General features: G+C 41.0%; 1 protein-coding gene across 18 annotated transcripts in view; it reads right to left on the bottom strand.

Moving 5' to 3' along the window:
* Positions 1–14,367, bottom strand: part of Limch1 (LIM and calponin homology domains 1) — a 315,235-nt gene that overhangs the window by 190,136 nt on the left and 110,732 nt on the right. For all 18 annotated transcript variants that reach the window (XM_076865092.2, XM_076865095.2, XM_076865099.2 and 15 more), the window contains exon 2: positions 3,877–3,947. In XM_076865092.2, the coding sequence (XP_076721207.2) occupies positions 3,877–3,947 (71 nt within the window). The remainder of the gene's footprint in view (positions 1–3,876; positions 3,948–14,367) is intronic.

Here is a 14,367-nt window from a genome sequence, read left to right as displayed (position 1 = left end):
TCCTGTACTTAGAATCATTATTCTAATACCATAATAGAATGACAGGTAAGTTGTTTGACACCAGGCTGATAAAAGGGAAATCAGACCCTAGACCCCGAAGGCACTCTTCTGTCTGGTGAAAATGAGGAGGTTTTTTTTATACTCACAATCAACTAGGGCATTTTTTGGTAAACAAAGACCTTGGAATCTCTACATAGTTGTAAATAACATTTAGAGTGGATCCAACTCAGACAAAAAGGTGATAGTTTGTTAGACAAAAATAAATATTCACCAATACCATACATACATTTGCCAACTGTGGTCATAAACCTGGTACAAGTTACCATTGAGCTTCTACTTTGAATAACACAAAGTTAGAAAGTTCCAAACAATTTCTTAAAAAAGAGCTACATAGTATAGAAGCCATATTATTTTTGGAGTAATTAATTTAATATTTAATATATCCATATTTTCCTTTGTATTAACTAAACCCACATTATTAATTTTTTTAATTTTATTTTTTATCCTAATTTGTTATATATGACAGCAGAATGCATTACAATTTATATTACATATATACAGCACATTTTTTTTTCACATTTCTGGCTGTATACAAAGTATATTCACACCATTTGTGTCTTCATATATGTACTTAGGGAAATGATGTCCATCTCATTCCACCATCTTTTTTTACACCCCTTCCCCTCTCCCCTCTGTTCCCTTTGCCCTAACTAGAGTTTGTCTAGTCTTCACATGTAGAAGCCATATTCTAAGAAGAGCTGAACTGCTTAGGTTTTAAAACTTGAAATTGTGAAAACCACGTATATTTTTAAATGGTGCAGCACAGGGGGTAGGTATGAGTTAGAACTGTCTCCCCAGCATCCACAAAACTCTCTGGGTCTGTAGCGTGGCACAGCCGCAGCATTCTCATCTCGTCTCCAAAGGCAGGCATTTGAACTCCGCATAGATCCAGGGTCTAGGAACTGTCACTTTCCTAAGATCATCCAGGCTGACTTTTCTGTCTTTTGCCCCTTTCTGTAAACCAACTCCACATCTGGAACAGTACAATGCCCCCTTCTTGCTAGACTGGCCTGTGGATACAAGTTCTAGAAAATACACCTGCGAATCTGAGTCCGTGAAAGCCCAATAGTCTCAGCTCAGACAAAATCTCAGCCTACGACGGAGGAAACATTCTGCATTCGTGGGCTCTGTTCTCATGGCTCTGTGGGTCCTACACTTAGAAATGTATGTGTATCTTGTTTCCCTGGCTCCTGAGTCGGCTTTTCTTCAACTCTGGGTGAGGCTCACACCCCTGGTTTCCTTACCTCAGGATACCTGTGTGGTTCATTGTCCCTTTGCAAACTCTATGCCAGGGCTAAGTCCCACCGGGGAAGCCAGGACTTGATCCCTGATCCTCAGATTGTTTCAGTCGACTCTTCACTGCAGTGACCAAAAGACCTGACAAGAACAACTTAGAGGAGGTAAAGTTGATCTTGGCTCATGGTTTCAGAAATTCAGTCTGCAGCTGGCAGACCCCATAGCCCTGGGCCCAAGGTGAGGCAGCACAGAGAAGAGCTGCTGAGTTCATGACAGACAGGAAGCAGCGAGCCCCAGTCAACGGGTCAACACAAACCCCAAAGGCTGTCCCCAGTGACCTCCTTTCTCCAGCTAAACCCCACCTGCCTACAGGCACCGACCAGTTCATCCATTCAAGTGGATTAATCCACTGACTAGGCCGCGACTACCGTGATCTAATCATCTGGCCTTTGCACGTTCTTGTGCTGTCTCACACATGAACTTCTGGGAGACACCTCATATCCAATCAAAACAGACTCCAAATACGAGCTTCTCAAACGCAGCAGTGGGCCCAGTCCTCCATGGTAAAAGGACTCAGGCACTAACCTGCTCATCTTTGGTTCTGTCGTCCTACCAGAACAAGACGGCAACTTCTGCCCACGTCCTTCATGTCCCTCGGCTTCACCCTCAGGCCCTCGATAGTCTAAGCTCTTCATTCACTCAACAAACCCTCTGAGTATTCTAGGTACTTCTGCGTTCTTCTGATCGTGGACTTTTTAACTGTGGTCTGAAACTAAAGCTCACCTCTCTACCCCAACCTCCTCCCATCCATTACTGTGAGCCCCGTCAATGAACAGTGCCTCTGCACACACAGATTCCACCCTCTAACTCAGCATCTTTGGCTGGGAAGGAAACAAATTCTGTGTGTAGATCTGGAGCCTGGTTTTCAGACAAGGCTGCTCTAAATCCAAAGGCGATATTCCTACCTGATGGGTGTGTATTCATGGAGATACAGTGGAAAGGTGGAGGCCCACAAGGCATATCTGGAGGAAATATCAGGTGAACAAAATGGATACCAAAGACCCACTTCTACTGAGCTGAGAGCATGATCCAGATAAATGAGATCAGCTCCTGGAGAGTATGTGATCGTCAGTAGAGTGCTGAGCCCAGAGTCACTGGAAAGGAAGCTCCAGCATCAAAGAGAAGCACAGGGAGCCTGTCAGCTTGTCGCGGGGACATGCTGAGCCAATTATGCCTTACCTGCAGATGAGCTCTGGTTTAGACGTAGTACAGGGACAGAGGTGCTGAGGGAAGTGTACATATGAACAGAGGGGAGGGACACTACAGGAAGGAGTGTGTGAAAACAGCAATCTGGGGACATCGGTTTTTCTTTTAACAAAGAAGGGCAGTGGAGAAGCAGGGGAAAGAATGCTGATGTGGGCAATGTTGAATGTTCTGCAAAATAAACACATGTACAGCCCTGTACCATCTTTTAAAGCCTTTATCCACATTCTCCTGTTGAAGTTCACAAAAAGCCTATGAAATAGAGCTATAAAATTTTCAACACTATTTTGAGGGGAAAATGAGAGGTGAAGTAAAGACTTGAACTTTTAGTTTTCAGGCTCCAAAATCCATGCGATTTCAACTTTATCAAACAATATTCTGAAAGCCACCAGCATGTGAACCCACTCTATGTAATTCCATTTATAAGGTAAAAGAAAGGCTATGGTGAAATGAATCAGAACAGTGCTTGTCCCCAGGGGATTGAGATTCAAGGAGACGAGATGGGAGAAAACTTCCTCTTATATCTCGATTGGGGAACTGGGTACATGCACATCCATATTTTTCAAAATCCATCAGATTATACATTTAGAAGCTCTGTGTTTACTCTAGGGACATTACATCTCAATAAAATAAAAATCATCATGCATAGAATCTATTAAATAAATTTAATGTTTTGAAGTCTTTATTTGAAGTTTATATCCATATACATTTATAAATATTAAGACTCTAGCCTATCTTGTGTCCAGACCTATTTCATAGAAGCCTCTTAATTCTACTGTCATAGCAGTACTCTGACAGAGCCTAGCTTCAAAACATGAAACGTTCATACTGCAGTTATTATCCACATTTGAACTTGGCCAATACCACAAGTTGAATATGATAAAAATATCTCCATGAAGTAGGCTCACTGAGGAATGTGACCTGCATGCTTTTGAGATGCTGTAATACACAGAAGCACGGTTTTCACTGGACTGACAAGAGAGGGAAAAAGTTACTTCTTTTGCCACAATGACATCCACACCCTTACATTCACCTGGGCCCCAATTCTCACATTGCAAAATTTGGTGGGAGCTGAGTACCAGCTACCTACCAACTCTCTTTTCTATGTAGTTTGCAATTGCCGCAGTCCCTATCACTCCCCATTGTGCACCAAGATTCCCTCACCTACTTTTGTTTCCTGACTAGCCTAGTGTTATATTTTTTAATGATATTCAACTTGTGAATAAACTAAAAATTAAACACTGAAAGTTTCACAGACAAATTGATAGTATTACGATGCTTCTTGGATCAAACCAATAGAACGTAGGCTATACTTACTCGCAGAGAAGGATTCCATTTTCTAGTCCTGTCCGAAAATCTTTATCACCAAAACTTCTGCCAGTTACTTGCTGGAAAAGAAAAAAAGGAAAAGAGAGCATAAATTTTCTTTTTTTAATCAGGTAACTCAAATTTTTTTAAAAAATATTCAATAACCTTGAAAAATCAGATAACATTCCAAGAAGAGAGAAAAATCTGTTAGGCCTGAATTTCTTTCCCATATGTAGCTTTGCCCAGATCAGCTAATGTTAAATTTTGAATTTCTCTAGATATCCTGTTCATCCTGGTAAGGATCTGTTTTACTTTTAAGGGTTCAGCCATAATAAGTCAAGGTCAGGGCCTCTTTCATCCAGGCATCTGACCCACACACAGTTTCAAGAAAGCTTATGGAATGTACCACTTGAGGATGAAGTCCCTGTGCACTAAGACATCAGGGATTTGGTGGAGGAAAGAATATAGATCCCTAACCTTGAGACACTAACATAAGACCAGAAGAGTAAAGCCAACAACCATAGACAGCCTGATATGAAAGAGGGGGAGAAAAGAAGCCGGGAAAGAAAAATTATCTGACAGCATAGGATGAGATAAAATGGGACTGTCAAAAATACGCTAACAGTTTTTTTGTTTGTTTTTGTGGTGTTGGGGATTGAGCCCAGGGCCTTGTGCATGTGAGGCAATCACTCTTCCAACTGAACTATATCCAGAGCCCTTTAACAGTTTTAAAAAAGTAATAAATAAATAACACAGATAGGACAAAATAAATAGATTATAGATTTCAACCTAATCATATCAATAATCACAAATATAACAAACAGAAAGATTATAGGCTTAAATCTAATCATATCAATAATCACATTAAATATAATGGTCTTAACAACCCAAATTAAAAGACAGAGACTGTCAGATTGGCTAAAAAACAAGACCCAACCATATGCTGCCTACAAATATGCACTTTAAATATAAAGACAAAATATGTCAAAAGAGTGAGATAAGAGACATCATGCTAACACTAATCACAATAAAGCTGCAAAAATCATATTCATATCAAAGAAAGTTCAGAACTTTTTACTTTTTGTTTTGAGACCAGCCCTTTTTACTTTTTGTTTTGAGACCAGCCCTTTTTACTTTTTGTTTTGAGACCGTGTCTCCCTAAGTTGCTGAGGCTGGCCTCAAATTTGTTATTCTTCTGCCTTGGCCTCCAGAGTCACTAGGATTTCAGACGTGCACCACTCTGCCTGAACACATGTTTTTCTTAAACTCACAATGAGCATTTATCAAGACAAATGAAATTCTGGGCCAGAAAACAAGTCTCAATACACTTAAAAGCATTTATACAAGGTATGTTACCTCACCACAATAAAACTAAACTCTAAATTAACAACAGAAATATCTCTGGAACATCCCCAAATATTTTTAAACTAAGTAACACAATTCTAAACATCCAAGTGATCAAAAAAAAAATTTTTTTTTAAACAGAGAATATATGGAAAGATACTGAAACAGTATTTGGGGAAAATGTATAGCCAAAAGAAAAAAAGACATAAATTGCCACTATCAAGAATGACAGATGACATCATTACAGATTTTACAAATATTAAAAGAGGATATTATAAATAAATTTTGCCATTAAATTAGCCAACTTAGATTACTCTGATAAATTCTTTGACACAAACAACCATAGTTAATGCACTGAAGAAAGAAATAACCTTTCCATAAAATAAATCATCACTAGAAGAATTACCTGGCAAACTGTACCAAACATTTATAGAAGAAATAATATAGTTCTATACAATACTTCCCAATACATTTTATTTGGCCACAAAACCAGACATTATAAGGCATACACACACATGCAAAATATATTCCAATGTGTTATTTCTTCATGGTGGGAATTGTGTATGATTTTTATTGTGCTTTTAAAATTTTTCCACATTTTCCTAAAACTTTCCACAGTCAATATAAATTACTTCGTTCTCAGAAAAACCAAATAAAATAAGTTTTTTCTTAGAGCTGATACAAGAGCAGCCTGAGGAAATCAAATGGTCTCAATTCTTCCTTATAATCCAAATTTCAAGTTCTATGATAAAACATCTTCATTACGACTCTACTAGAAGGTCAACTCAATAGCCAATATAATAATAGAATGCCTCAAAAATTATTAACTCCTCTCATTCTTATTTGAGGAAAGGTTAAAAAAAAAAGTCATTCTTAACAGTTTGTATATATACCACTTTTTCCCAAAATAAAAAAAAAATTAAGATGCCTTTTCAAATAGTTATATTTTAAATACAGACTTTAAACATCTTAGTATTTTCTTTCCAGAATATTTAAGAGAGAGACACCAGTACCTTTGTTAGGATCTTTGTTAGTACTTAATAAGTGATATGTTCCTGAAACTTTAAGCAACAGCAGCACCTTCACCTAGAATGAATGCTAGAGAGACAAACTCCTAAATCAGAATCAGCATTCTGAAAGATTCCTATGTGACTCACATGCACAGTAACTCACAGGCCCCGACCTAGGATGCTGCTGTGGTTTAGATGCTATTCCCCGACCCCATCCCCAGTTTCCTGTGTTGGAGGCTTGGTCCCCAGAGTGATGGTAATGGAAAGCGATGGGCCCTGTAAGATGCGAGGCCTACTGGAAGTTCCTTTTGTCAACTGGGGGTGGAATAATCCTTAGGGGATCGGTACTGGAAAATGGTTCAGAACCTGTAAAAGGCAGGACCCAGAGGAAGACTGTTAGGGTTTGGATGTGAGGTGTTCCCCAAAAGCTCATGTGTGAGACCATGCAAGAAGGTTTAGAGGAGAAAGGACTGGGTTATGGGAACCTTAACCAAATCAGTGAATTAATCCCCTGAGGGGATTAGCTGAGTGGTAACTGAAGGCAGGTGGGGTGTGGCTGGAGGAGGTGGGTCCCTGGGGTCATGACATTGGGATATATATTTTATATCTGGAGAGTGGACTCTCTTTCCATGTGTGCGTTCGTTCTCTCTCTCTCTCTCCCCCCGCCCTTCCTGACCATCATGTAAGCTGCTCTTCAGCCTCACCTGAGTCCTGAGGAATGGAGCCAGTGATCTGTGAACTGAGACCTCTGAGACTATGAGCCCCCAATCTCCTGTACAATTGTTCTGGCCAGGTCTTCTAGTCCTGCAGTGAAAAAGCTGACTAATGCCAGGCCATTAGGTCATTGGGTGTACCTTCTTGGAAGGGGTTAGGGGACCCCCAGTCTCTCCCTGGCTTTCTCTTTTGTGATACGACCTTTCACTCCTGCATGTGCTCCTGACATTGCCACTACCATGAGGTGACGCAGTCAAGGAAGAGCCCTCACCAGAGCCTGTGCCATGCTGCTTAGATGTTCAGCATCTAAAACTTGGAGATAAACCTATTTTCTTTATAATGGTAGCCCACCCTGGGTATTTCATGATAGCCATGAAAATTGACTAATATATATGATGCTAATCAAAGCCAATGGTTCAGACTCACAAAGTAGGGGCCTTCCATTGGTGTAGGATTTTGGAAGTTGTGCCTCAACAACATCTTTATAATGTGTTTAGAATATCACACATTATATATTCTAACTGTAAAGACTGCGAATTGCTGTTTGTTTAATGATAGCAGAAGTCGTTGCTAGTAACAGCAAAATAACTGCCAAGAGTCGATCGCCATTTCCAACCGTCCATTTGCAGGGGAAGTGAAAAGTGAGGGCCCAAATCTTCCCTCACCCTCCCACCTGGATGCCCACTGACTGAGGACTCTCAATAACCTTTCAGTCAAGGAACTGGCCAAGCCATCATCTTGTCACCCCTCTCCAAAGATCAAGGGCATGATGGGAGTCTTAGCAGAACTCTTGAACAGAACCTGAGGTGTAGGGTGCAGGAAGAGAGCCCAGGTGCAGAACCTCTGAGGGGCCAGCAGAGGAGAAGCTGCATGAACACCAAGAGCACCCTATCATCTCCCCAAATCCTGCTCTCCCTCTCCGCTGCTCCCTGTCCATCTAGTCAGCTCATCCCTGAAACTCCATCCTTAGAGCTGTTCAGACCAAATCTTAAAGTTGTGCTGATCCCTCTCTTTGACAATCATCATCAACAAATTCTGTTGATTCTCCTTTCAGAACTTAGGAGAACCTGGCTGCTCCTTTCTGCCTCCATCTCTGCTTTCCCCAAACCACTGTCACCTGACACCCAGTCTCTTAACTGCTCTGTTTCCCAACTGTGCCTCCCTTTGACCTCAGCCCGGGAGCTAGGGTAACCCTACAAAGTTAGATCGAGCCACCAGTCCACTTGAGACCCCCCCAATATCTCCCACCTCACTTGTAGTAGAGTTTCCTAACAAAATAAAAACAAACAAGCACACACACACACAGACACACACATGCACACACTATTAGGAATGCATGGATAAAAACTATTGGACACCACCATCATCTTAAAAGTAGGCGTATACACATCTTGTCATGCAAGGGGATCTTCAAAAGTACTTATGAGGACACACATGTCATCAGCTATGCCTGTGTCCCTTTCAGGAAAGCCCAACATCTGATTTTTCCTGCTTGATGGCTTAGGATTAATTCATTTTAATTACTAACCAAAACATTTTATTGGAGGAACAAGCAGATTTTAAAAAATAGCTGATGAATGGCTAATTTACCAAAATCTTGATGGTTTTCAAAGAAAAACTTTCATCTTCCTTAGCAATTAAACCAAAAAAGACAGATGCGAAAGATATTATAATGTGTCATCACACGGTTTTATGAGAGCAATTATTGAGGAAGCTCATCTGTATCCAATTTCCTTTTCGTAGAGCTCAAAGGTAATTCTGTCCCTGAGTCTGTCCATATCCCGCAATCTGTTTATTCCATTCAAATAACTGAAATATGGAGGACTTTAAAAAGCCAGTCTAATGAAGAAAACCACACAACCTCATGGCAACATTTTTATGATGTGTTTAAAATGTAACACGTTGTACATCACAATGCTACACTCTGCTAATTACTGTGTTACCATTGTTATTATGTAATCACCAGGAAGAGTCAAAGGCTGCCAAGAATCAGCTTCTCAGCCTGATCGTTACCATTTATATCAATGGAATTTTGGAAATATTTTCATTAATCTTTTGTTGGTTTTTGAAAGCAATCTGATAGACGAACCACAGTCTACTAACCAACTGCAGGTCTGAAGTGCATTTTAAACAAATATTGGCAAACCCTAGGATAATGAACTTGGGAGGAGATTGTTGGGTGACAAAATAATGCTCCCTAGAGTAAAGCAACAGAAACCAAATATAAGACTTAGTAGATTTTTTTTTTAACATATTGAGGATTTTCCCCGGGGCACTCTATCTCTGAACGACAGCCCCAGCCCCTGCCCCCACCCAGCCCCGTTTTTAATTTTTCTTTTTTTTTCTTTTTTAATTTTGAGACAGGGTCTCGCTAAGATGCTCAGTCTTGCCTCAAACTTGTGATCCTCCTGTTTCAGTCACCTAAGTTTCTGGGATTTATTGAGTAGATTCTGACAACTTTTGAAAGACTATTTTCCATAAATTGTGTAAAAGCAAGTACATTTTTCAGAAGGCTGTGATTTCCTCCTACAAACTGTTAATGAAAAAAGTCACACCTCCTTAATTCACCGAGATTATTTGCAGTTCATTATGCTTACTTCTCTTCTGATCCTACTTGACTTAATTAACAAGAAGAACTCTGCATATTTTGATACCTATAATGTAAAATAAAGCAGCATAGAATTGGTCTTATTTTTCACATTTTCTGATAAATAAACCCTTTGTAGGATTGCTAGAAAAATCAAATCAAAATTCTACAGAAGCACTTTGGAAACAACCATGAATTATACTCACTTAAGCAAGAATTTTCAACCAACCAATCAATTTACTGAATACCTATTTCATTCCAGGCCTATAAAAGGCACGAGTGAGAGCCAAACTGCAAGATTTAGACCCTACTCAGTAGGCATCACAACCAAGGGACAGAAGAAACATGATAATACAGTAAATTATTGGAAGACAAATGTGGACAGAAAGAATCAAGAGCAAGAAGAAAGGGGTTAATACATTGCATGACCAAAAAAGGAGCAGAACGACAGATACTCACATTCCTAGAATATCTACCATATGTCTCCTGTATATACCTGAAACATATTAATTATTTCTCATAATGACTTTAAGGTGTTTGATTATCATGCCCAACTTAAAGTTGAAAAAAGCTAGGTTCAGAGAGATTGGGTAATTTGCTCAAGGGCACAAAGCTAGTAAATAGCAGGGCATGAATTTAATCCATGCCCTTAAGCATCATTCTATGAAGTACCTAAGGAAAGGACTAAGGGAAAGCCAAAGAATAAGCTCCCTCTGCCTAAGACAAAGAAGGCCTTTAGGAGGTTGGCATTTGAGTGGTTTTGAAGGAAAAGGGAGGAGATGGTGCAGACACTCCAGGCACCTGGCTGATGGTTTCTTCAAACAAAGACCAAAAGTTGTAAGGGCTGAGCGCAGGGTCCTGTAGGCAGGAAGGGGAGGGTGATGGATCAGATGTGCCTGAGGGGGCACCACATCCCAGGGAAGGACTTTGTGCTTACAATATTTTATATTTAAAAATAATTACACAATTAATGCCAAGACTCTGGTTTGTACTTGAACCTAGAGCAAGAGATACCCCAGAAGAAAGGATTAAGGGAGGATTCTTTAGTAATTATTTCCCCATTTCCCATAGCTTCCAACTCCTGAAGAGATTATTCCAGAGGGACATTTTGCTTATTTCTCTTAATGACATCCTGGTGGACTCCCCTGCACCCCCATCTACCCTCACTGTTGGAATCACAATGGAACAGAGACCACCTGGTCCAGTTTTCCTTCAGGACTGCCACCTCAGCCCCCATCCCACCCCACACCCTCAGCATACCATGGCCACACCTACCTTTCCATCTTTTCCTGCCAGCTCACATGGAAGAAATATCTGTTCTCTGTCCCACACTGGCTTCCCCTGTCAGGGCTGGAATCCTATCCCTCCCCATGCCTTTCTCTGCCCACAGCATCCTTCATCTTTCTGCCAGTAGCATAATAAGTTCCCTCTTTTCCTAAAAAACCTAATTCAGTCCAGCTCTTCAACCGCCATCCTGTTTTTCTCTTTCCTTTCACAGCCCAAATCTCCTACATGAGTATCCAGTTTCCTTTACCCTAGCCTCACAACCTGGTTACCCGCAAGCTGTCTTCATTTAGTTCAAGGAAAAAAAATCTCAAAAAGTCAAGAGTTAGACTTGAGTTGAACTTACAGCTCCAGCTGCACAAGTTAAATCCTCTCAGGTAGGTCAGTGGTCTTGTATTAAGCCTTGCTTTCCCTGTTGTGCTAAGCCTTGGTTTCCCCAGACCCACTGAAGGTACGATAATAGTAGATAATAGTACCTACCTCCGAGGTTTGCATGAAGAACAAATGAATCAATGTGCATGAAACCATCACCACAGTCTCTGACTCACAGTGAGAGATCAATACATTTCATTGTCATTATTGGCAACAATGACCAAATTGCTAGAGATCTTGGTTTTTCTCTTTCCGATCCTCTTTACCATTCTTTCCGCCCTGATCTCAAAGGAGGCCTGACCTTATTAGTTCCCCTCTTCTCTTCTAATATTGCCATGAAATCTAACTCAGAAGACATTTTTCTCATTTGATCATAATGTCTCAGCAACAGGAATCAACCACTCCTTCCTTTGGGGATCACTTGCCTCTCCCAGGCTTCACCCCTCTGACACTCCTAGTTCTTGTTCTGCCTCATTAAATAAACACTTATTTTCCCATTGCATTAGAGACTCTATCTCATTCCCTTTCTAACCATTAAAAAAAAAAAAAAAAGGTAAAATGGTCTTTTCTCCTCTTTATTTCTCTCTCTAAAACACACACACACACACACACACACACACACACACACACACATACACACACCCTCCCCTGGACAATCCCATCCAGTCCCTCAGCTTTCTCTCTCTCCTATATATATGACACAATTTTAACACATGGAACTCAGACCTCAAGTCCACAATCAAACATTCAGTATCTCACTCCACATCTCCTCCTGGGTTCCTAATAAATATATCACACTGAACATGATCAATACAAAATGTCTGTCTGTCCCCTAATCCAACCTGCTCCATCTTTGGGCTTCTCCATAGCAATGAATGGTATTATCATCTCTGGCCCCGAATAACACAGCGACGCATTCAAATCACCAGGAAGAGCAGTGCTTTCTCTCCACAATCTATTTTAGGTCTCTACACTGTGTCACTAGTGCAAGCCTCTATTATCTATTAGCAAGACAACTGCAGTGGCCATCTGTGGGGCCTTCCACAAGCCACTGCCCACACAGCATTCAGGGATCTTTCTATAGATCCATATGTATCACTTTTGTACATCAGAAAAAAGTCCAGGTTATATGCCACCCCCTCTGTTTTACAGGAGAGAAAAATAATATCCTACAAATGAAGGGACTTGCCCAAGGTCACACAGCTGGCCAGGAGCTAGGGTGCTGCTCCCTCATGCAGGCCAGCGCTTCACGCCCCCCCACATGACACCTGCAGGCCTGACTCTTCCTCCTCTGGTGGCAATTCCATCGCTACACTTTCTTTAACAACAATAGCTCCTTATAGCTCTTCAGTTTGGGTTGGCAAGGAAACGGCACAGAAGCCCAGGCCTGGGGTTATTTCATCAACATTATCAGCCCACAATTATTCCTAGCACCAGCTCTGAGTGCTTAATATTGAGGATAATAAAATGCAATCTGCAGAATCCATTTATATTTTCATCATGTCATCAGAAAACCAGAAGGCGCTGTTTATAGCCACAGATTGACAGGCTCTACAAAAAAAAAAAAAAAAAAAAAAATCTAATTAGGAATACAGCGGATGTTCAAGGGCACCCTGGGAGCATTCCATCCTCGGATCTAGCCATTGTATTAATCTAGACATGGAAAATGGGTCAGTGCCGGGATATGTGCGTGGTGTTGACGTGACTGTGTCTGCACATCCTCAAGCTGCCTGGCCTTACAAAAAGGAAGAACCACAAAGAAAGACAGGCAACACTCACAATGAGCCCCAACACAACCAAATGCCTTCGCAACTGATTCAAGAGCAAAGGGAATGAAGAATCCAGAAGGATGTGGGGCCAGCAGAGTGCTGAGGGCTAAGCAGGAGTCTTTGTTTCCAGAAGCTGAGATGTGTTTAGCCTGTTATTTATACCCTGGTGTCACGTTGCTCCTTAAATAAATATTTTCGTTCTGAGTTAATTTTGGCAAATCTGTCTTGCAACTGTTACCTAGTCCTCAGCACAGCGAAGTATAAAATCTTTGAATTAAGCAGATCTGAGCACAATAGTCTTGACATCTGTCCCCTAATCCAACCTGTCCAACCATATCCCTCCCCAACAGCACAGAGGCACAAATGACCCAGAACAGCAGTATTGTCTCTCCATATTTTAAGCCTATCCTTTTTCTCTGTCTCTATAATAGGACCCTAGTGCAAGTGTGTTAGTTAGCTTCTCATCGCTGTGACAAATATCTGAGAAGAACAACTTAGAGGAGCAAAGATTAGTCTTGTCTCATGGTTTCAGAGTTTTCACACCATGGTCAGCTGGCATAATTGCATAAGGCAAGAAAGTCATGGCAAGAGCGGGTGACAGAGACAAGCTGCTCACCTCATAGCAGCCGGGAACTGAGACAGAGCATGTAGAAGTCATGAGGGACAAGAAATACCTCCCAGGAACACACCTCCCCAGTGGTCTACTTCCTCTAACTAGGCCTTTCCTCCTAAAATTCCCACCACCTCCCATAATGCCATCAAAAAATATCAATCTACCAGTGGATTAACGAGAACCCACAAGATCAAATCACTTCCCCAAAGCCCCGCCTGCTATACTGGGGAACAAGCTTTCAACACATGAGTCTTTGGGGGACACTTCATATCTGAACCACAACACCGCGCCTCCATCACCTGTCAGCAAGCTGATTATAGAAGTCTGTTTTCCAAGGGTGTCAGAGCAGAAGCCATTTGGTAGCACATTTAGTACTTAGTGTGTAAAAATGGTAGTTCTATTGCATGGGGGTTTTTTTTGTTGTTGTTTGTTTCGTATTTAAGAAGAAAATCCCTAGCTGAAATGTCTAAAATCAGGTGGCTTCCTGTTTTGTTCTGTCTTTTTCATAAATACTGCCTAGGAGAAAGCGAGGATAGCTGAGGAAAAATTGTCACATCAAAAACAAAGCTGGGTTTGTGAATGCTGAGCACAGAATTGAACAGGGAGGCCCATGTGACAGCCACCTATACACACTGCCTGGGTTCAGTGAGGCCACAGAGAGACAATCATGCAAATATAAAAAGTGACACATTTTGTAACAAAACTGGATTTTGAAAAGTCAATATCATGAAGAAAAGGGGAAAAGTTACTACTTAAAAAAAGAGAGAGAGAGAGAGAAAGATTATGACAAATTGCAAAGCATCTTTC

This window comes from Callospermophilus lateralis, chromosome 8, assembly GCF_048772815.1.
Source record: "Callospermophilus lateralis isolate mCalLat2 chromosome 8, mCalLat2.hap1, whole genome shotgun sequence".
Classification (NCBI taxonomy): Eukaryota; Metazoa; Chordata; class Mammalia; order Rodentia; family Sciuridae; genus Callospermophilus; species Callospermophilus lateralis.
The sequence above is the reverse complement of the archived record's forward strand: the minus strand, read 5'-3'. Positions and strand labels throughout refer to the sequence as shown.